The following is a 22,920-nucleotide window of genomic DNA, read 5'->3' as shown; positions in this document are numbered from 1 at the left end:
AAATTTCAAAAGTACACATTTGAAATGTGAAGGCAACATACTCACAGACTCACAGGGAGTGAAAGGCTGGAGAGATGGGCCTGTAAAGGGCTCTCTTCCTCTTTCAGTGTGTTGGGAGGGAAGGACATCATCACGGACCCTGGGCAGATGGAGTGACTGCATACACAGTGTTCACATGTTTGGGTGCTGGGTCCCCTAGGCCCAGCATTTTCCTGCAAACTGAAATACCTGGCATTTGTCTGTGATGGGAAAACTGAGGCTCTGGTCACATGGAGAGCTGACACTTGCCAAGCAGAAGAGTCAGTTCACAACAGACTAGCACTAAAGTGGGAGCAGACGCCACACTTGCAGCTCAATTGCCGGAGCTGCCCAGGGGCTGGAAAGTGTGCTCCAGGCCATGATTATGGGGATGAGCTAGGGACAGCCATTGCCCTCTGCTGGTGCTGGCACGTCATTCTTTCCCAGGTTAAGCTTTCCCCAGCACAAAGGAGCAGCTTTATTCTTCCTGTGGTCTTCTATTTAAAATGTGTTCCTGGTCCCTTCTTTAGGGGATCATTCTTTGCTGGCCAGAAAAGGGTAAATGTTGTGGTGGTTGGAGGACATGGGCTTAGTTTTGAGCTTCCACTGTCTGTTTTTGTCCTGTTGTTGTGACAAACACTGTGACCGAAACATTTCAGAGGAGGAAAGGGTTTGCTTGCTTACACTGCCGAATCAAAATCCGTCACTGAGAGGAGTCAGGGCAGGAACTTCAGGCAGGAATCAGGAAGCAGGAGCCTTGGAGGAATGCTGTCTTCTGGCACTCCCTGGCTTCTTCTCAAGCTCATGCTCAGCTAGCTTTCTTATATAAGGTCCAGAAACACCTGCTAGGAATGGCACTACCCACATTGGACTCGACCCTCCTATAGCAACCATCAAGACAAATACTAAAAGAGACAGACACAAGCCAATCTGATGTAGGCAATTTCCCCACTGAGACACTCTCAGATGCCTCTAGGCTATGCTGAGTATACAGCTGAAGCTAACAAGGACATTCGTCCCATTGCTATCTGCAATATTTTAAATGCTTCACTAGCCTATATTAATTATACACAATTGTGAGTTTCATGCAAACATACAACATATGTTGATCATACTCACCCCCAATATCCTATCTTGTCTCCCCGTCTTAGAATATTCATGATATCTTTACAGGGATGTCGGCAACACCCGAGTCTCATTTGAGATGGCCACGGTGAAAGCTTCAATGAGATATCTTTACAGAAACAAAGCAAGAAAGAATTTGCAAAGGATCTGTCTGGAGGCTGCAGGAAAGCCATCTGCTTGTGTGGCTGCTCTGCTCAGTAACCAGGGATGGATGAGCTAAGGCTGCATGAGGTGACAGAGTCAGGGCCAGTTTTTAACTGTTTCAACTGTGGATTACCTCACCCTTTCCAATCTGTCTCCTTGGTGGTCCCTGGTCATTTTTGCCACTCATTATCACCAGTCCCAGAGGGAAGGCAGAGGAAAGGAAGAGTGACGGAATTCAAGTGAGTCAGTTCAGCCACTTGTACGCTGCTCAGCTCCCAGTGCATACGGGGAGGAGGCTGCAGTCAGGGCCGCTGTGGTTACAATTCTCTGTGTTATTCCCATCCGTCCCCTGTGCTGCCAGGCAATCTTGAGTGGGCTGTATGGAAATGATCTGTGGGATGAAAGAAGAAAGGGGGAGCTCTCCTCTCCCTGTGAAGCTTCTTCAAAGAGGGAGGGGTGTTAGGCTCTGAGCAGCATGTCACAGAGAACAGCCAAGCTCTTATTAAACAAACCCATGTTTGGATGCACACGATCTCATCAACAGCACAGGAAATGAAAATGCAGAGAGAGCCCTGATTGCCACAGCTGCAAGAAGACAGTGAAGGGTCCCTAATGACCAGACCAAGGACCACAAAGACAGAAGTAAACAAGGCCACGTTAAATCATTACAGAGTTGGAAATAGGAGAAAATACAGCAAACTTTAAACCACTGTACTGTCATGGACACACATGGGGTGCTGAGGGCACAACCTAAGAAGATAAACTACTTTCTTTACTCTAGGCTTATTGACTAGGGCAGAGGCAGATTGGTCAACAATCTCCTACTTTCTCTGCCGTGATACCAAATGGGGTACCGCTGGGTATGCGAGCACCCCTGTGACGAGGCCTTGACAACACAGGAAGGGCTGGAAGCGGACAGTTCCGTAGCATTGGCTTCTTTGGCATGTCTCTGAGAGAGACACCCCACAGAGCCTCCAGGAACAGCCACAGCCAGTGAGTGACAATCAAGAGGAATTGGGCCTGGACATCTCCGCCCAGCTAGGGTACCCTTGCAGAGGACCTGGGGTCAGTTCCAAGAACCTGTATGGGTGCTAGTCTAAATCTTGAGCTGCTGTGTGGTGGGCTATGTCTGTCATGGGGCTGCTTCAAAGCCACTGTTTTCCCTCTCCAATCCCATCCACCCCAACTGTTAGCTGTCAGGGTACTCCCCAGTAAACTTCCTGTGTGGCAAACCCTGCCCTTGGCCTTCTAGAATCCAGACAGACAGCTGTTCATTTGTTTACCATACTGCAATGAATCCAGCTCACCACTTCCTTCTTAGTTTAAGATTTATTTTATTATGTTATATAAAATTGTTATTTGCCACAAAAGAGAGACTCTGTTACTCATTTTTAAAAAACAACACGCAAGGTAGAATGGGGAAGGACTCGGGGGAGAAGGCTATGGTTGATGCAGAAGGAAACCGAGTAAGCATTTTGAGCTTCTAGTACTATAAGAAGCAAAGCTGAAGCTAACATAAGAAATGAGACCACTAAGAACCAACAGATATGTCATTCATTTAAAATCCATACTGGGCCAGAGCACTGGGGAAAGGAGAGATAGGGAGATGGGTGTGATGTGTGGAGACCCCATTCTGTGAATAAGCTGCCAGCTGCTCATTTTGGCTAAGCCTGAGAACATGAGAGTTTCTATCCAGGGGAGCTATTGGCAATATACATTTAACAAATGCTTGCCACCAGAGAAAGACATTCCAACTGAGAAGCTGAGTGGCCCCTTTGACATGGCGCATCTGAGCATACTTCACCCCTGTAGCACTGAATGGCATTGGGTTCAGGCTCCAGACCTGAAAGGAATAAAGATCAGTGAACACAACACCTTTCTGAATTACTTGATAGAGAAAATTTCTACCAATTGATGTGACTAAGTAGAGCAAGGGGTGGGTGGAAAATAGTATTGACAGTATGAGGTGATTTTGAATAAAATGAACAGAGGTATAACTACTCTATGCACCCTGTCTTTGTTCCAGCTCTTGCAAAGAAGGATCCTGATGCCATTTTCCATGTGGATGGTGTCCCAGCATTACCACACTCCTTTAAGAAGGGCAAAGTATCATTCAGGGCTGATTCTTCTAAGACACTGAGGATCACCCCTCTCTACTCTTCTTGGTATGGTCATGGAAACCCCCGGGGTTAATGAATTCTAAATATAACTTGTGTGAGCTTTGCTCTCCCTCAAGTTAACATACATTTTCTCCAGTCTCCCTAAGCCAGGGTGTAACTGGGAAGTGCAGGTCTCCAGGCCAGGCTTGAGACCACGAATGAGAATGAAATTCCCCTCTTTTGAGGAACGGTGATTTGGAGCACATTATTGCCACTGTACCGTGAACTCTATGTTCTGCAAACAAAGAGACGGAGACTCAGCGCCATACTGTCTTTGTCCATGGCACTAACTAGTGAGACGGTCAGCACTCTGCATGAAACAGGACACTCAAGGGTAGGAAAGGTGAATTGCAGCTCTTCAAACACCTCCACATATGTGAGGATGGAGTAACAAAGCCACCCCAGGAGAACTCAGGTCTGGGGTGCAGCATGAGAAAGGAGCTCATTCTGAACTTGTGTGTTCTCAGAGGGAGAGCTGTGGCCCGAATGTTTGACATCCGACAGTTACCATCAAAGCACAACTGTCATGGTAGCATCATGAAGATTAGAGACCTGTGAGAAAAGAAGATCTGTGCCATTGTGAGGGGGCAAGTGAGGCCCCTTCTGTTCTCTGTCCTGTTTCCTGCCATCCAATGGTGCAGGAAGGAAGGCCCTCAGCAGACACTAGACTCTTGGATTTCTCAGCCTTCAGGATTTTGAGAAGTAAATTTCTGTTCACAATAAGTCATTTGGGTATTCGGTACAGCAGCAGCAAGTGGACTGCCAAGAGAGGGACTTTTCCTTACGCCTGCAGAGATGGAAGCGGTAGAGCAGACTCTGCCAACCTGAGACAGCAGCAAGGTGCTGACACGCATCACATGAACAGTCAAGGCCACGGAACTGTCCACCAACCAGCCAGATTCCCAATGCTCCGTGGTCCTTTGATGTCACATAGATTGAAATTGACTTGATTTCATGAGAGGCAGTTGGGCTCAGCAGCTCAGTATAATCTGCTCAGCCACTCTTAGTAACTAAAAAGTCTTTGTAGACAGATCTAAAATGTTCTCAACTTTGTTTTCAAGACAGGAGATGCTTCCAAGAAATTGTTCAGCCAGCCATGGTCCTGAGTGAATAACTTGAGCAAATCATCTGAATTGGCTGATTCACCGGCAGAAATGGGATGGATCCATGGCAGGGCCAGCCAGCTGGAAGGAGCCAAGAAAATGCTGAAAGGAACGATCTGTGGAATAAGGGTCAGATCTGCCTCACACCAAGATTCACCAGACAAAATGCACTGAAGTGAGAACAGAGGCTTATTCCTGAGAGAGTCTACTGGCATGCCACATCCCGACTCTGCCCAGGCAGACAAGAGAGCAACACAGAGCAGAAATCTGACTAGGCTGTAACACTGGGCCTGATAAAACAGATGGCTGGGGGGCTGGTGGTGGGTGGCCTTGTTTTTAGTAGGATAGATTTTAGGCTTGAAGTCTTGAATTAGTTTCACTTCTTGGTAGGGATGTAGTCCTTAAGTAATGTAGGCTCACTCATCCATGACCCTTCTACTCCATGTTGGACTAAAGCACTGCAAAGCACCCCGTGTATTCAGCAGGCTTGGTTATACTCTGAGTCTAGCATGTGCATTTCCTAAGACCATGATGGGGCTTAGGCCTGACTGGTAAGCCTGGAACCACCATGGTGCAGTTGCAGGATACAAGTTTTGCAACAGTTGGACAGCCACCTAAACAATGTGCTCAGCAGATCCGAAGTCACGTAGGCCAGTGTTCCTCATGTATGCCCTTCCTCTCACTTGACTTTTGAAGTTAAGGTGCAGGCTACTTCCTAAAAAGAGCCAAGTAGCTCCAAAGAATAAAGGAGACCCTATATGGTTTCCAAGCTTCACCTTTCTTTTATGACCTCTCCTGACTTCCCTTCCCAAATTGTACCCTGGAAGTCCGAGCATGTCCTAAGTATAACTAGAAAACAGAAGTCCTCAAAGTCTGATGAAGTGGTGCCTGCAGATCATAAGTTCTGGGATAGCCTGAGCTACATGATGAGACCCTGCCTGGAAAAAAAAGAGAAGAGAAAATAAAAACCTTCAAAATATCTGGACAGAGCTAAAGACTTAAATAAACATAGCTGGGATTGTGTGGAGGTTTGAATGGGAATGGCCCCCATAGACTCATGTGTTTGAATGCCTGGCCCATAGAGAGTGGCCCTTTTAGGAGTTGTGGCTTTGTTGTAGTAGGTGTGGCCTTTTTGGAGGAAGTATATCACTGTGGAGGTGGGCTTTAAGGTCTCCTATGCTCAAGCTATGCCCAGTGTGGCACGCAGTCTCCTTCTGCTGATCAAGATGTAGCTCCTTCTCCAGCACTATGTCTGCCTGCATGCTGCTACGCTTCTCACCATGATGATAATGGACTAAACCTCTGAAACTTAAGCCAGCCCCAATTAAACGTTTTCCTTTATAAGAGTTGCTATGGACAATGTGTCTCTTCACAGCAATAGAAACCCTAACTAAGACAGATTGTTTCAGCCTTCCAATTTCATATGTCACAGGTGCTGTTTAGAGAGGCCTGGGCACCAATCAGAAAATCTCAGTTCTTGCACTGTCTTCAGTAAGCACACCGGACAAAGGAAACAGGAAACACAAAGCTAACCAAGGTAAAGGGAAGCCAGGGAACTGATACCATAGTGCTGTAGCTTGTGATGTTCAATAGCAAAGAAGGGACCATCCTCTGGAGTTCTGCCACCCCCAAGTGATGCTCTGAGGAGGACACTTACAAGGCCAGTGCTGTATCATGGTGAAGGATAGCCATCTTCAAATATTTGTCCCTGTTTGTCTAGGTTTGGGACTGTCTTTCCAACAGCATTTGGCCTGGAAACAATCCTGAAGGGAAATAAATAACTCTTCCCACCAAGAACAAAGCAAATAGAAATGTGGTTTCTCAAGTAACCAGGAGACCCAATGGAAGGAGCTGGAGACCTTTCCACAGGGGACACCATGATGTGCGTGGCGTGTGACAGAGATGAAGCCAGGCAGGGCTTGAGTGAGCTTGAGCATTCTCTAGGACAAGGTAGTGGTAATGAGGTACAGGTTATATACGGAAGGGCTTGCATCCTAGGCAAGGTGTCAGAAAAGAAAAGGAACACAAATAAACAAGTTGGGCATGATGAAGGGCAGGTACAAAGCCATTGGCTGAGTCCGCATGATTTTAGTTGGCTACAGTACAGAGTGGATCTAGTCAACCACCAAATCTGACAAACACACTGCATATACTAATTTATTAAATGAATCACTTTGTTTAAACATTCAAGAACCTTCATTCATTTCAGAAACACTTATTTATACCAAGTTCATCAACCATCTGGTGGCTCTTCTATCAGGCAGTAGTTGGCACTAAAGCTAACACAACATAGCAAGAGTAACTATTGTAACAGTTGTGGCTGACGTTGATGGAGTCTTAGTCAGGACTTTGTGCTCCATGCTCACACATTCACTTGTTGTGCCTTCAGAGCCACCATAAAAAGTCCAACCCATGAACTCTTGCCCTTTTAATAGCTGAGGAAATCAAGACTCAGAGAAGTCTGCTGACATCAGTTGCAAAGCCTGGTCTTGACATTCCAACACAAGGCACTGTTGCCTCTTGCAAAAGAGAGACAGTAGGTTCATGTCTTTTGCTCCTAGGAGGCTGGGAGGAAGATTTCACGTTACTGCTATGATGTCATTAAAAGAAATGTAACTCAGTTGAAGCTCTCAAATCAATTGTCTTCTTACAACCACAGTCAATACAGCCTTTTCCTCACAAATCTATACCTATATTTGTTTGTTAATGGAATTTAGTGTGTTCACACAGAATTGGCATTATGAAACGTTAAAAAAACTTTCATAACACAAAAGATTAATAAAAATATTCAAGCATACAACAATAGGAAAATGGGCTCACCTTCCTCCTTTCTCTCATTTCTTTCTCTCTCTCCCCAGGAACACAGTCATTAAACTGTTGTTCTGGTTAGGGTTTCTGTTGCTGTGATAAAATGCCATGACCAAAAGCAAGTTGGGAGGAAAGGGTTTATTTGGCTTACACTTCCACATTTCAGTCCATCATTGAAGGAAGTTAGGAGAGGAACTCAAACAGGGCAGGAACCTGGAAACAGGAGCTGATGCAGAGGCCATGAGGGGCAGCGTGCTGCTTACTGGCTTGCTTTCCATAGCTTGCTCATCTTGCTTTCTTATAGAACCCAAGATCTAATGAAGGTATTTTTTCAACCAAGGTTCCCTCTTTTCAGATGACTCTAGAGTGTGTCAATTTGACATAAAACTAGCCACCACAATGTCTTTCTTAGTATATAAGTGGCAAAATAAATATTTGAGAAAACCAAAAATCACGTTTCTTCCTCTCTGTCCAGCATCCCCTGTCTTTAGCTTCAGAGACAAAATCCAGTGGCTAGCAACAAAATAGGAAAGCGAGTCACACCTAGGTAAGGATGATTCCTTAAAATACATGTAAATCTGTGTGCGAGGATATGTCAGAACAGAATCCCCCCTGTGTGGTAGGCCATGCCATGCTTTAATTTTGATTAAAAAAGAAAAGTCATTGATGATACAGAGGGAAGTCATGTAGTTTTTCCTATGAAAACAACAAGCCAACCAGTTTCCTCACATTGTGCATGGCTTCTGCACTATGTGGGAGGGTGTGGAGGCCATCTGTGTGTGCATTAGCTGTTTGTTCTACAAGGAAAGCTACATGCTTGGCATGCACCATAGAGAGGCTTGCTGGGTTACTGAGGAAGCTTACGCATGGCTTTTCGTGGTGGGCAAATGGGGGAGCTGTAAAGCTGCATTTCCAGTGTCCATAGAGGAATTCCCAATTCCTGACATGGCACAGACTGCATACAAGAGAAACCCCAGCAGAATTCCCATTCCCTGGACTTGTGAAGCTAAGGTACAGGCTACTTCCTGGGTAGATGGAGACATGCAGCTTGAAAGTACAACTTAATAGGACTCCCAAGCACACAGATCAGCCTGAATTGTGTATTTAATGTTTTCTTCCTCAATGAACATTTTTAGTGGGGAAATGAATGCCAAGGGCTTTGAGGAAATAAGCAAAAGTTATTGATATCTTTAGGTTCACAAAAATAGTAAGATGCTGTCTGTAGCAGGAAATTTTCTGAGAACTAATTTCAGTTAATAGCAAAGGTCTGTGCTTCCCTGTTTCGATTTAAAAAAACAAACAAACAATAAAATAGGTTTAATTATCAATCATATTTGACATTTCTTCTATAAAGACAAAATCAACCTTGCAGGCCTGCATCCACTGGTTATCACCAGCGCAATTTTCAGCAAGTCATTGTCTCTGTGTTGCTCAGCCCTTTTACCTGTAAGACAGGGGCAATAGTTGTCCTTTCCTTGAGGGTCACAATCATCACACTTTCTGTTTTGCCCAGGTGGAGTCATGACAGGGGATCCAGGTCTTCAGGTGGACCGGAAAAGGGTTCCAATGCTACCTGGAAATTCTGATACTCTAAGAGGCCATCCCTCTCAAAAGAGAGATAACAGTCAGGGCCCATGGATCCTCAGGGCAGCTCTTCCTTCCTCAAGACTTGCAGACACAATGATACAAAGCAGCCCACTATAAGCTGTGACTGTGGCAGAGGGGAAACGATAAAGTACGGGCTTGAGTGTCATGTGCTGTGGCTGGAGGACGCAAACCTGCTGTCTGGATCCTGCATCCTAAGGCTGCTGAGTCAGGCCTGACTTCTCTTTCAGGTGCCTGGCAGAGGAGGTATACTAGTAGACAGTCTGTTTTCTGTATTTTTCAAATAAGGGATTTTAGATGATGACCCCAAGGATGACGCCGTCTATCTCAGTGGAGGGATGGGGTGGGGTAGAAACAAGAGCATGTGAATGGACACCTAGAGGGCAAGAAGATATATGTGACTAAGGTAAGATTGAGAGCTGAGACAGTAACAGGGGATATCACCGTGGCTTAGCCAGGCATACATTGCTGCAGTCTAGAGAAAGTCTCCATGAAATAGACCGTTCACCTTAGCAACCATGCAGTCAACCATTTATTTGGAGCTGACTATGTGCCAGGTACTAAGAAGCAGTGGGTGCAGAATAAAGACAATGGAGAGTCCAACCTTCATAACAGCGACCAGACCTCACACAAAGGCGCCGTTGCCTATCATTTGACGGCTAACTCCCATATCTAAATGCTGGAGACAACAGGGGTCATGCGGAGAAAGAGTGAGCCCCAGGAGCACTGCTGCACAGTATTGGCTGGGTGCTGTCTTTATAGGCAGATGGCCTAATGGCTCTAAAATTATGAGTTTTCTATAAAATGAAAACAAGCGTGCATCGTCTTTCCTGTCTTTTTCAGTCTGCTGCCACCTATAAATGAAATACAGAAAAGGTACTTTCTTGTCCCAACAAAGATACTGGTAAGGGCTATAGGAACCAGGTGCTTACTGCTGTTTAACACGCGAGTGTCTCTTTCTCTGGGGCTTTGAAACATTTAAGAAATTCCTCCGATCATGTGAACAAACAAGGTGCCAATTCTCAAACAGATCATCAGAGAAGGTGGCCTTCTCACCGAAAAGAAAGGTTAATAAATGCTCCTTTGTGGGTTGATATTAAACTCCATTAAGATGTTACGTGAATAAAAAGCTCTTATGTTCCTTTGGCTCCTTGAAGATTGTTGTTATTAGCTGAGTGTGTGTGCGCATGTGGGTGTGCACCTGCCGTGACACCACATGTGGGGGTCAGGGTATAGGCTTTGAGAGCTGTTTCTTTCCTTCACATGGGACCCTAGGATCAGACGCAAGTCATCAAGCTTGTAGACAAGTGCCTGTAGCCGCTGAGCTGCCCCATCAGCCCTTTTTTTGGCAGTGTGGTTCAAGACAGCCAAGAAGTTGCAATTGGGTGGTTATAAAAAGGGCAAGGGTCACCGGGCGTTGGTGGCGCACGCCTTTAATCCCAGCACTCGGGAGGCAGAGCCAGGCGGATCTCTGTGAGTTCAAGGCCAGCCTGGGCTACCAAGTGAGTCCCAGGAAAGGTGCAAAGCTACACAGAGAAACCCTGTCTTGAAAAACCAAAAAAAAAAAAAAAAAAAAGAAGGGCAAGGGTCTAGGACAGGAGCTTTTCCCTTTTGAAATGTAAAACAAAACCTGGGATAAGATTAATTTTTTAAAATAAGTCAAAATATGTAAATCCCAGATTTCCTGGCTACCTAAAAGTTGGTTTTTTTTTTTTTTTTTTTTTTTTTTTTTTTTTTTTTTACAATTTCCTCCACTGTTACCTTTAGCAACTTTCTTCCAAATTAAGCTTAGCACAGAATGACAAACATTCCTGGGTGAGTTTGCCCCAGGGTAGACTGACTCATCCTGAAGCTAATCAGGCACTTTCCTTATTGTCCTTACACTGATGAGGCCACAAGATGCAGGAAACAGCTCCAGCTGGAGGGAGGAGAGCCAGAGGGCTGGGACCTCTTCCTCCCCAAGGGGTGTGCTTACTAACTCCTGTCACTTCAGCCACCAGGCAGCGGCTCAGGCCCCTGGCACCTCAGAGGTTCTTAGAAATACAGACTCAGGCTCCACCCAAGACTTCTGGAGTCTTACATCTGAGGCCTCTTCTGCTGGTGGAAGGGGGAAAGGAAATGGGTGAGCTGCAGAGACTGTGGTGCTGGAGAAGAACACGAGGCTTAGGGATTCCAGCTCATTTCTTGCATCCTAACCTTCTCATTCACTCATTTGCTCCTTCAACCAATACTTTCTTATGATCTCTTCATTTGCCAGGTACTGCTCCCAGTAGAGCTGGTGGGCTGGCAGGCCATGTATCTGCCCTCCGGAAGCTTTGCACATACATCTCTTGAAGTGAAAGAGTAACACACAGTGAAGTGATGACATCACTGCAGATAGGAACGTGGGTAGCAGTGTCTCCAAGGCCGTAAACAGGTACAGAGAGTTGAGTGACATGATAGTCTCTGAAGGATAAAGGGACCAATGCTCTGGGCAAAAGCCACAGAGAGCATCAATGTTCTGAGTCACCTCCACTCTTGGAGGAAAGAAGGAGAAGTCTGTGGTCAGGGCAAGGGGCATGAGTGGAAGAGGCCACCTCAAAGGCCCTGCAGGAGGTGTGGCTTTGTGATTAGAAGGGCCTTTGTGTTTTTGTTTTATGGCAGTGACAAAGTAACTCCCTTTCCTTTTTTCACTGAGAAGGCGGTTCTGGGTCTCAGGCAGCACCACTGTTCCCCATCACAACCTTCTCTGCAGAACCACAGTGGCCTTTGGCAGAGTGCTGCTCCTCTACTCCACCCTGCTCCAAGGTCTGGAAGACTGAGTCAGTAAAGGAGAGATCCAGCAGTCTCAACTCCAGCCACCCAAAGCAAAAGAGCCTTTGCTGTAGTTGATGAGCAACTGTGATACCTCTGTAAAAACCCCCCACTCTATCCCCTACAGACAAAGAGAAGCTTAAGCCAGGATTCCTAAGTGTAGATAAGAACTTAGACCCCTTTTCCCCAGGTGGCTGTATCTGCTACATGGACTTTGGAAAACACAGTCAGGATATTCGACCAAAAGACTGAAAAGGGAGGTGGGTTAAAATAAATTATATGGTCTGTGCCTTTAAGAACTAGCCTTACAAAGAAAGGGGAGCACTCCTTCCAACCTCCCTGCTGTGAGTGAGAGATTTGGAAGAGCCTCCCTGGAGGCTTATAAACTTAGAAAACACCTTACTTTTGCATTCTGTACCTAAAGTCTCCAGTGGCAGCTTTGGGGATGTGATCTAGGCACAACAAGACCCTCACTCTATTGTCTCAAAAAGGGGGCCTTAGACAAAGATATCTCAATATAGATAGACCCAGGCCAGTTTCAAGTCCCCAGAAATGATGGTGCCAGCCCTAGGAACAAAAGAACAGAGTCAAGATGTCTGATGGTAACCAATTAACCATGAGATGCCCCTCTCCGGAGATAACATGACCAGACCCCGGAGAGGAGTTGTAAAACAGATAAGTTAGAATAAGATAAAGTCCAGGCCCGGGAAAAACTGGACCAATCAAGGATGGACCCGTACTAACCCCCTCCCCTCTAAGAAATTTTATGGGTTTTGCCTATAAAAACTAACTTCCCCAAGAAAGAGTAACTCTTTTCTGCCTCATTTGAGATGAGTTCCCTGCCATGACTTGTAACAGATAAACCTTGCTTTTTCATTCTGGTATGCTCGTCCTTGGTGGTCTCTCTGGGGGTTACAATCTGGGCACAACATTCACCACAAATATGCTTGAGTTCAGTACAGGCTAGCAGCCTTGCTATGAAGAGAGTCCACCCAAATATTGCTAATCTGACCTTAAAAATACTAATTCTCACTTACCCCCTAATGTTTCATTTTTCTCCTGGGAAGAATCCCTAGCTCTTCCTTCCAGAAAGCCTTTATTTCCTCTTTGATCTCACAGGCTTTTGTTCTGACCTTCAACAGAATATAAATTGGGAACTGCACAACCTTCAAAGGCTATTTGATGTCTTGTCTCGCGCACCTATGATTCCATGACCCATGGTGGTGTGCTTCCAACCCTTCTCCAGAAGTGCCTGCTCCTGTGGCTCTGGGCAGCCCCCACTGTCTGGTGTAAATCTGGAATGGAGATGGTCCCCAGGACGCAGATTCTGATTCCTCAGGAACCAGTGAGGATCAAAAATGCCCTCTCTGCCAGATGTTTGCAAATTATACCAGGAAGGGGTCTTGGACTTTCCTATAAATCGCTTGGAAAAATCCTTGCGTAGCCGTTGATTCTATCAGCAGTTCAGTTTCTGCAATAAATGAGAAGATGCCTCATAAAGCGTCTCTCTGGAATTCGGGCGTTATCTCTCTTCTCGTTGCTGTAGCATTGGAATGGGGCTTCTCCTGACATCTCCCAACCACCGGCACACTGCCAATCTGTTGTGACTCACACAGGTTCTCTCTTTCTCACAGTTACCCTCTAGACTGGGTTAGAACAGAGGTGGAAGAGCCTGTGCCCGACAGACATGCCAGTTCCATGACAGGCAAATGCTTGCCCCGGACAGTGACCACTGGCTGGACTTCCCCCCAGGTCAGTAGTGTTGTCTGCAGAGCTCATAGCCCTAGAGGTCAAATGCTTTCCACATCACCGATTTCCCACTCCGCAGAGGCAAGTAGGCCCTCCGAATGCCCTGTGTATTGTTGTGTAGTATTGTAGTTTTCATGTATTTGATACACGTTATTTTTCCTGACAGTTCAGCATTTCCCTGAGGAAAACAACATGGCTTTTATCTCCACATGGCACTGGAGGGCACCAATGACTGTCTCTGTGACTCTTCTGATGGAACCAGCTTGCTCTCTGACCCTGAGGCGAATGCATGACCTTTGGTCTGGTGCTATTTCTCCTCCGCAGACTTCTGCATCATAGTGTGCTTCTAAATCCGACCACTTCTGCAGTCCATTACCAACCAGTGAGTTCTTGCAGTGAACTGTGGACTCTCGTCTTCCAAAGCATACTGTTGGACTCTTTGTCCTGGCACAAAATGTTTAAGAAACAATAAACCAACAACAGAGAGGGCCAGCCACAGTATATATTGTCAAAGGTTGCTGTTATTTCATGAAACCAGGGACATGTTTCACCATACAGAACACGAAGAAAGTCATTTAGAACAACAGCTAGTTTCTCACGAAGAGCAAACATAAAAGCATGTTATATCATCTTGCTTTTGAAAAGCAAAAAGCTAAAGTGATACTCTGTTATTATGATTTTATATGCAATTATTTAATTTATAAAAGCCTGACATCCAACCATGCATATATACATATAAATTGTGTGTGTGCTCAACAATGTAAAAAAGCAATTGTTCCAGCTAATTCATTATCAATACCATTGTTAAACCTCCAGTTTCACACCATTTGGCAAAAATGGAAATAACATTTGCTAGGGCTTCTTCACACAGCTCAGAATATTCTGAGCAAACTGAAGAACTTGAGAATTAATTGTTTCCATGCCACCAGCGGATTTCCCACCCTCTTTCTGGAGCTCCAGGGAGACCGTGGGTAGCTGGCAGACTGTGTGTCTAGCTGAAGGGAGCCAGTGCTCTAGGCAGGGTGATGTGGCCGCTGCTGGGACCAGTCTGGGTCACAGGACTGACCCACCCCACCAGCTGGAGGCATCAAACAAAGGCATTCCAGACACTGACATGCAGACCCAGTTTTAGACCACAGACAGGCTAGGGGTAGGTTCAGGGTACAACACTTGCCTGCCTAGGAATACACAAGAGCCACATTCACTCCCCGGTATACACACACACACACACAATTCTTCAGTGTATCTCAAACCTGATAGCCACAGTTTGAACCCTAGAACCTATGCAAAGGAAGGAGAGAACCAACCAAATCTCCACATTTGGGCTGTAGCACATGCATGTACACACACACACACACACACACACACACACACACACACACACACGCTCACACGCAATTTTAAAAAAATTCCTATAAATTAAGAACCACAGACTGTGTGCATGCTATGTCTCAGTGTTTCTCAATGTTTTGATTTTATTGCTTTAGGAGAAAGACTGACAATCCCCAACTCTGAATTATCCATACAGACATCTAGTCTTATTCCATTTAAATCAGTCGAGAATGAGCAAGTGGGGAAATTGTACTACAGTGCACAGAAAAGGGTCCAAAACTAGTTAACATCGGAGATTCATTGTCCTTTCTGGTTGTGGTTGCCTCAGGGTGATTTTGATGGTTCAGTCATAGGACATAACATAGGAAGAGCACCATGAAAAACATCTCAGCTTTTCATCATATTTAAGTACCTTCCATTTGAAAAACATTCAAGAAGAGGGAACTTGGGCCAGACAGTGTCAGGGAGCTGCTGACTGAGAAGGGAGACCCTGGAGGAGGTTAGGGGAGACCAGGAAGGGACAAGAATAGACCCATTTTTGAGAAGCCCCAAGAAGGTTGAGGAATTTGTGGGATTTTTAAGCTATGATGTCTTGTAGGTATTTCCAAATCTACACAAATCATCTAAATTATTCGATATTGATATTTACTGTGCTAGGTGTGACTAGTAAAAAAAAATGTGGGCCCTGCTTCCACAGAAAGCCTATGTTTTAATAGTAACAGCACCTGTGATAACTGATATAATGCTGTTATTCTTTCAGAAAAATTGTCTTGAAATACTGTAGAAATTTTAAAGAGCATCCTTTATTCATTTTTATAAGAAATGGTGATCAGAACCAGCATTTAGTCATTTCACAATGCCCATAGTTTCCTTTATTTGGGTATAGCTACTTCAGTCAAAACCTTATTTTTACTTCAGTGCATTCAATTTCATTTTTTATGTCCATAAATAAATGTTTTGCTTTTGTCCCATGTCAATAAGACAAAAATATTTATCAAATATCATAATTCACCTGTCAAATTGTTGATGCAGAGATCTGACCTCTCATAGACTTCAGAAGGATGCTCTCTACTGATTAACTGTAGATGCTGATGAAGTCATTTCTGAGAGTGACATCTCTAATTCCCTGACTACCCTGCATGCCTCTCCTGGAAAGCTGAGAATGCCCGTGGCTGAGCTCAAAACTTTTGTCATTATCATACAATCTGTTTATTAATCTGTTCGTTACTTGTTTATCAATTCATTATTTGTAATCTGCACTAGGATAGAGGATAGGAGTAGGCCTCAGGCAGCCTGCTTACATTCCCAACGTGTTCTACAACTTAGGATTCAACTTCATGATGCAGGCCCTCAGAAGAGAAGTAAAGAAAATCTATGTTACTTTCCAGGTCCAGCAATTGCACCTTGGCATTTTTCAGAAAGCTGCCGATTTGCTCAGATTTAGGACAGAATCCAGGATGTCTCTATTCCTTGGCTGCCATGCCAGTGGGGTTTGTCAGGGAGGTGACAGCTGAACCTTACACATTCAGTGACATGCTAGAAAAGGAGACCTAAGCCAGAAGCAAGACGGAAGAGAAAGCTGCCTCTCCAGCAGGCACCTCCTGCCAAGCCACTGGAGTATTCTGTTTGGCTCATAGGTGAGAATGGGCCTGGGCCAGGAAATCTCACTGTTAGGTACTGTGTCTGTACCACCTTACCTTAGGGGCTGCCTCAGAGTCTCGAATTGCTCTTCAAATCCTCCCTAATAGCAGAGAAAACCTAACAAAAGACTATTGCCTTGCTCTATGGCTCAGTACTGAGTTAGTGATTCTTCCTGCCTATGGACCTCCAGGTCCTGCCTTCTTCAGTGTCAAAAGGTTTATAACACACACACACACACACACACACACACACACACACACACACACACACACTCACACACTCACACACCATCACTAAGGACACTGTCATCCATCAGGTTTGGCTTGATGTGAAACTTTAGGACAAGAAAAATAAAAATTCATAAGCTCAGTTTTAGATGTTCTATAAAGAATATGATTTATATTCTTCTATTCCAATGGGAAGGAGGGAGAGGAGGTATGAGAGACAATGTAGGGAAGGACAGATAAAACTAAGAGCCATTTGAGGGTATTATATGGGTACCTAATACAGTAGAAGCTTCTTAAAATGTATCATATATGTAAGAAATCTAAATTGAAATCACTAATGTCCCTAACTAGACATCTCTCTCCACCAAGTGAAACCTTCAATGCCAGTGCTGTGAATGGGTTACATCTAATTGAGTTTTTGGCCAAAGGAGCTCCATGAAAACCCCACACAACCTAGGCTATTGCCAAGGATATTGGCTGCTCTGTACAAACTGATGGTAAGGCTCTGTTCCTGAAGACAGCACCTACACAACTCACTGAACAAAGAGAAGTTGGGCTGGTTCCCACCTAGACACTTTACTCCTACTGACTAGTGTTCATGGTACTGGAAGGTTCTCTGTACACTACCAGAGGAGAAAGGGAAACACCAACCCAGCTCCAAAACCTTCAATCTACAATGGTGACCTATCTGCAAGATAGGCTGGTGTAATAGCGGCACGAAAGTTGTGGGAGTAACCAACTACTGTATGATTGGAATTAAGGACCAGTCTATGAGATGAAACAGATGCCTGACACTGCCCAGGTGGCCAAGGACCTGAGACTAGATAAGAGAGGGACCTGGGGGGAAGCCAAATACTACTGTTCTGCTAAAGGAACACAACAATAAAGTGATTCCTAATGACCCTCTGCTAAACAATGTGCAGAAAATGAAAAACAGTGGAACACTTAGCCCTAAATAGAATGTCTCCATCAAATCCCTCCCTTCGGGTTTCAGAGAACTCTGCAGAAGAGGGGGAAGAAAGAGCATAAGGCCCAGTGGGGATGGAAGACACCAAGTAAGTAGTGTCTTCCAGACACAGAGGGATTGATGCACATGTGAATTCATAGAGACTGTGACAGCATGCACAGGGCCTGTGCAGGTCTCAGCCAGATGGGGTCTCAGTACTGAGAGGGGAAGTGCATGTAAGCCCCTATCCCTAACCCTCTCCAATGGATAGCTGCCTGCAAAGGAAAAAATAGATTTTCCAGTGTAGTTTCACTGGGAATACAAACATTTAAAGTAAGGCCCTGCGGCCAAAAGTAGATGGCCAACACAGAATGAACTTATTAGTATTTTTGGAGGGTTTTCCTTTGTCTTGCAGTAATTTGTCAAGTATTTCCTTTCCCTAGCAGACCTTCTGCTTATATATTATGGTTTCTGATTTCGTTTTTATGGGCTTTCTGTGTGTGCAAATGTGTGTCTCAGTGTCTGTATGTATTTCCTGTTCTCTGTGTGTGCAAATGTGTGTCTTGGTGTCTGTATGTATTTCCTGTTCTCTGTGTGTGCAAATGTGTGTCTCAGTGTCTGTATTTCTTGTTCTCTGTGTGTGCAAATGTGTGTCTCAGTGTCTGTATGTGTTTCTTGTGCTTTTTCTTTGACTCCTCTTTTCCTGTGTGTTTGTTTTGTCCTATTTGAGTTTGTTTTTATTGTTGTTATTGTTTATTATTAATGCCCATTTGTATTTTAATGAGAGATAAAAAGAAAGCATGTAGATTTGGGTGAATGGGGAAGTAGGAAGAATATGGGAGGAATTTGGGGAGGAGCAACCACAATCCAAACACATTATATGAGAAAAATATTTTCAATTAAGTGAAAGAATACCATGTAAGAAAAAAGTAAGAGGAAACTGAACACTTTGATATTTTTTTTATTTGACATTTGTGCAAAGCATGATCACTTGTCTCTACGGCAGAGCTCTATTTGGATTATGTGAGAGTAATCCCTGAGAGTCGCCTCACTGAGCAGAGCTGACATTTGCCAAGGCTGAGTTTTGAGTTACAGATGCTGTGAGCATGCACTAACAAGGGATGAGAGATACTTTCAAGAAGTAAGTTAGCTTAGCTTGCTGCTTGGCATCCCAGCCCATCATGTATGGCTGCTCTGTTGTACCCCAAAAGTGTCCCCTCTGCCCCAAAGGGCATGCTATAGAGTTGTGTGTGAATGAAGATGTTCCAGAAAGAGTTAGATACATTCTACTAGAAATTCTTTCAAAGATAAGGGAAACAATCAAATATTAAATTCCCAAATCTTAAGCAATTACTTAAACAGTTACTCTGATTTTAGCAATAGATTTGGAGACATGATTATAATTGCTGATAAAAATTTGATATTTTTGTGTTTCATAACAAAAATGGGACCACCATTGGTAGCAGGCAGGGAACAGGGTATGAAATACAATCTGCCAGGAGTAGGTGATAGAGAAATGTCCTTTTCAAATCTGGTGGTTCACAAAGTGCTGTCACCCGACTGACAGATTTGCTGTTGATAACTTACAATTAATCACCTTGAAATGACTAGAAGAAATGCTCACCTCTCAGCTTCAGAATAATCTCTTTTCAAACAGTTACAAACTGATGCAATCACTGAGATGAAGGGAAGGAGAATTTAGGCTGGCCAGTCACAAACTGTTTGTCACCCCCACAATGGAAGATGCCACTGCCTGTGGGTTCCAGGGAGTTACATCTTAGATTGTGAAAGAAGTGATTCCCTCCACTCCCTGTTCCTCTTTGACAAATTATGTTTTACCTTTTGAAAAAGCTGGTCTGGATGTGGGAGGATCATACAGCGGGCAAGGCAATTTCTGTGGAAACATGGGGGCCTGAGTTCAGGTCTCTGGCATCCATGGAAAAAAAGTTGGTTGTGGAGATGTGTGTGTGTGTGTGTGTGTGTGTGTGTGTGTGTGTGTATGTGTGTGTGTGTTAGCAGTTGATAGCCAGTCACCTGAACCAAATGGTAAGCTCCCAGTTCTGTCTAAAAGATGTAAGGTGGAAAACATTTAGGGAAGACACCCGATGGCAGCCTCTGGCCCTCCACAGGTGAATGGCACACAAACATTCTCTTCAGAATAATTTTGGCTGCCAAAATTTGGACTCAGTTCTAATTTTTGTTGTTATTTGACTGCTTATTTTTGATACTGGGTAGTCTAGACTGGCTTCAAATTAATGATCCTCGAGGCTCAGCCTCCTCAATGCAAAGACTACAGCTGTGTACCACTGTCCCTGGCTTTCAGTGTTAATCTTAAAGGACTGTACTTTAAAAGATTAGCAGTACCTTATGATATATGTGTATATGTGCATACATATGTATAAATAAATACATGATCAATAGTTATTCACAATATAATATGTATTTTATACACTATAGTCATTTATGTATATGTGTATTTGATATTTATGGATTGTTTTTCCTGTGAGTTTTAATCCAGATAAAGAATGACTGGCTTGCTTTACAAGAATAAACAAGTATCTGGTTAGATCAATAGTGGACAATAGTGTGCTTCATCTAGTAGGAGCTAGAATCTGGAGGGGAGTATGACACACATGGATCACTGTTTATGAAGGTATTTAAAGTGCATTTAAAATGAGCTTGGCAGGGAGTCCTTGCTAACTTCCCTGGGTTTTTAATTTCTACAGACTAACTAGATCTTACATTTAAAATATGCAGCATTTTTATTCTCAGCCTGTCTAGCAGCTTGCTGCTGAGGAAGGAGGTCAACACTAAGTTTCAGAGGTAGAAGGATGCACTTTAGGGCAGGTCTGCGGATATAGAGTGAGGTTCTGTCTAAGATCACCCACTGTACACTCTGAGTGTGCTTCCCCTGTGAACTTCAACATTTTCATCTGTGAAGTGAGTCTAGCTTTGCCCACTCCATCTGTAAAACATTAATGTGTGAGACATACAAGAAGGTGAGCTATGGCCATCTCTCTTAGTGCTGAGTACAGCAATGTACAAGTGGCATTTATGTGGGAGCACACTGTATCTCAAGTATCTAGGTGCCAAGATGCTCATTGGAAGTTCTTTGCATGTAACAATAAAACTATTACTGGTTACTGAGCTCTCACTGTGTGCGACCACCACACAGAACTTGCCATGAACATTGCTGCTTTCCATTCTCCCAGCCTACAGATGCAATGCTGAAATGATCTCTATTCCCTGTTGGGAGAGAGACACAAGAGATCATACAACAAAACCTAGGCATATCTCTGACTTACTTCCTCTCTATCCAGTAAGAGAACAAATGGCTCTGGCCTGTAGATCATCAATTAAACCCTTAACAAGGCAATGATTCTCAACATTTCACCTGCTGCTTTGTATGAGTTTACTAAACAACCTGGTAGTATCATTTGCCTCATTCAATTAAAACCCAAAACTCAGGAGCAAAGTATTTTTCTAAGGATATAAGCACCAGGATGAAAAAGAACTGAAGTCATTGGAGCCACAGCACACAATTTTTTCCACTGCAAGGCACATCCTCTTAGCACACAGTGATAAAGTCACAGGTAGGAATGGATGAAGGCACTGTTGGGGACCTGCTGCATGCTCCTTGTGGTTCAAAGGCAAAGGGACCGAAATGATTTTCTTCTGTTTCTAGGCATCCATTGAGAAATGTACACTGTTTCCTCAGTGACCCTAGCATCTTCTGTGATAAAAGTCCAAATTCATTAGCAGGGCACACAGGATAAAAATGAACGAATCAGAGAAGAGAAATGCTAAGTGTGAGGTATGAGGAACAGTAATGCAAATAACTTACAAATACAGTAGGTGCCTTCTCGGAGGGCCTGGCTAGACCCTCACAACCCTCTGTAATTCCCCATCCAGAGAAACTGATGGCCTCTTCTGACCTCTACACACACCATATGCACATGTACATACACGTACATATGCATAAAATACAAATAAAGCTTAAAATTCATAAAGCAGGACAGAGAGGGGGATAATACTTTACCAAGCTCAAGGAAATGTTATTAAAATTAGAGAGCAATGGGATGTTTAAGGATAATCCTATCCCATGGATTAAAATTGAACTTAACCCAGCTAAACTAGATCAAATAAAAATAACCGGAAATGCTCAATGTGGACTAGCCTTCCTTTACACACCTGATTATAGAAAACCCAAGAAGTCATCTTTTACTATGTGACCACAAAGAAAGATTCAACCACAAAGGAAGAAGTAATGAAGTGTGAAATAGTTTTATCTTTAATGGCAAATAGGAAACTCTTATTTTCCAAGTTGCTGGTTGTTCTCTTAATACAATGCATTTTTACCAGGAGAGTAACTCTCAAAAAATAAGAATGAAGCAATTAGTGAATACTAGGATTCAGCTACAAGGTTCTCAGTGCCATTCTGGGCTTAAAAAGAAATACTCATTACCTTATCTTAGGAATGTTCATACATCTGGGGAATCCTTTCATTTTCTGATGTGGTGATGTCAGTTCCGGTTTGTTAACCCAGCTCTGGAAGAAAGACCATGCCACAACAGGAGCAATTACTCCCCCTTGACAAGGGAGGAGGAAGCCTAAGGAAACCAGGTCTTCTGCAAGGAGCTAGCACCTCTCAAATAGGGCTTGAGGTAGTGGTCTGAATGAGAATGATTCCCACAGGTTCATATATTTGAGTGTTTGGTCCCCAGTAGGCCAAACTCTTTGGGAAAGATTCCGAGATGTGGCCTTGCTGGAGGCGATGTGTTATTTGGGGCAGACGTTAAGGTTTCAAAAGTCCAAGCCAGGCCCAGTCTCCCTTCTTCCTGTCTCCTGCCTGTGGCTCAGGACGTAAGTTTTGGCTGCTGTCCCTGCACCGGGGCCTGCTGCCTGCTGCTGTGCTTTCCACCATGACTGTCATGGACTCCCTCTAAACTGTAAGCAATCCCCAGTTAAATGCTTTCTTTCATAAGCTGCCTTAGCCTTGGTGTCTCTTCATAGCCATGGAACAGTAATAAAGACACATGGAAACAGCAAATACTCTACCAGTCACTTATTCTCCTGTCATATTTTGGTTTTCATCTTTACCAACATGAGGCATCTTTGGTACCTCAGTGAATCTTCATATCTGTCATAACATAAATATCTAAACTCATTTAATGTCCAATGACTGAAAAACAGCAGTGGTACAAGTCACACTACATCCATTTTTTAAAATAAATTTATATTTACTAATATCAACAAAAGCAGCATTGTAT

General features: G+C 44.0%; 1 protein-coding gene across 5 annotated transcripts in view; it reads right to left on the bottom strand.

The window, feature by feature from the left end:
* Positions 1-22,920, bottom strand: part of Lrrc3b (leucine rich repeat containing 3B) — an 86,854-nt gene that overhangs the window by 19,840 nt on the left and 44,094 nt on the right. Inside the window, exon 2 of one of the 5 annotated variants that reach the window (XM_006975100.4) lies at positions 1,138-1,252. The exons of 3 other annotated variants lie outside the window; for them this stretch is intronic. Coding sequence is in view for 1 of the 2 variants with exons in the window: in XM_076544475.1 (XP_076400590.1) it covers positions 13,851-13,948 (98 nt within the window). In the remaining variant the exon portion in view is untranslated. Of the gene's footprint in view, positions 1-1,137; positions 1,253-10,709; positions 13,949-22,920 lie in introns of those variants that run through there. One more of the 5 variants, XM_076544475.1, reaches the window with a different exon arrangement.

Source organism: Peromyscus maniculatus, chromosome 9 (genome assembly GCF_049852395.1).
Source record: "Peromyscus maniculatus bairdii isolate BWxNUB_F1_BW_parent chromosome 9, HU_Pman_BW_mat_3.1, whole genome shotgun sequence".
In the NCBI taxonomy this organism is placed as follows: domain Eukaryota; kingdom Metazoa; phylum Chordata; class Mammalia; order Rodentia; family Cricetidae; genus Peromyscus; species Peromyscus maniculatus.
The sequence above is the reverse complement of the archived record's forward strand: the minus strand, read 5'-3'. Positions and strand labels throughout refer to the sequence as shown.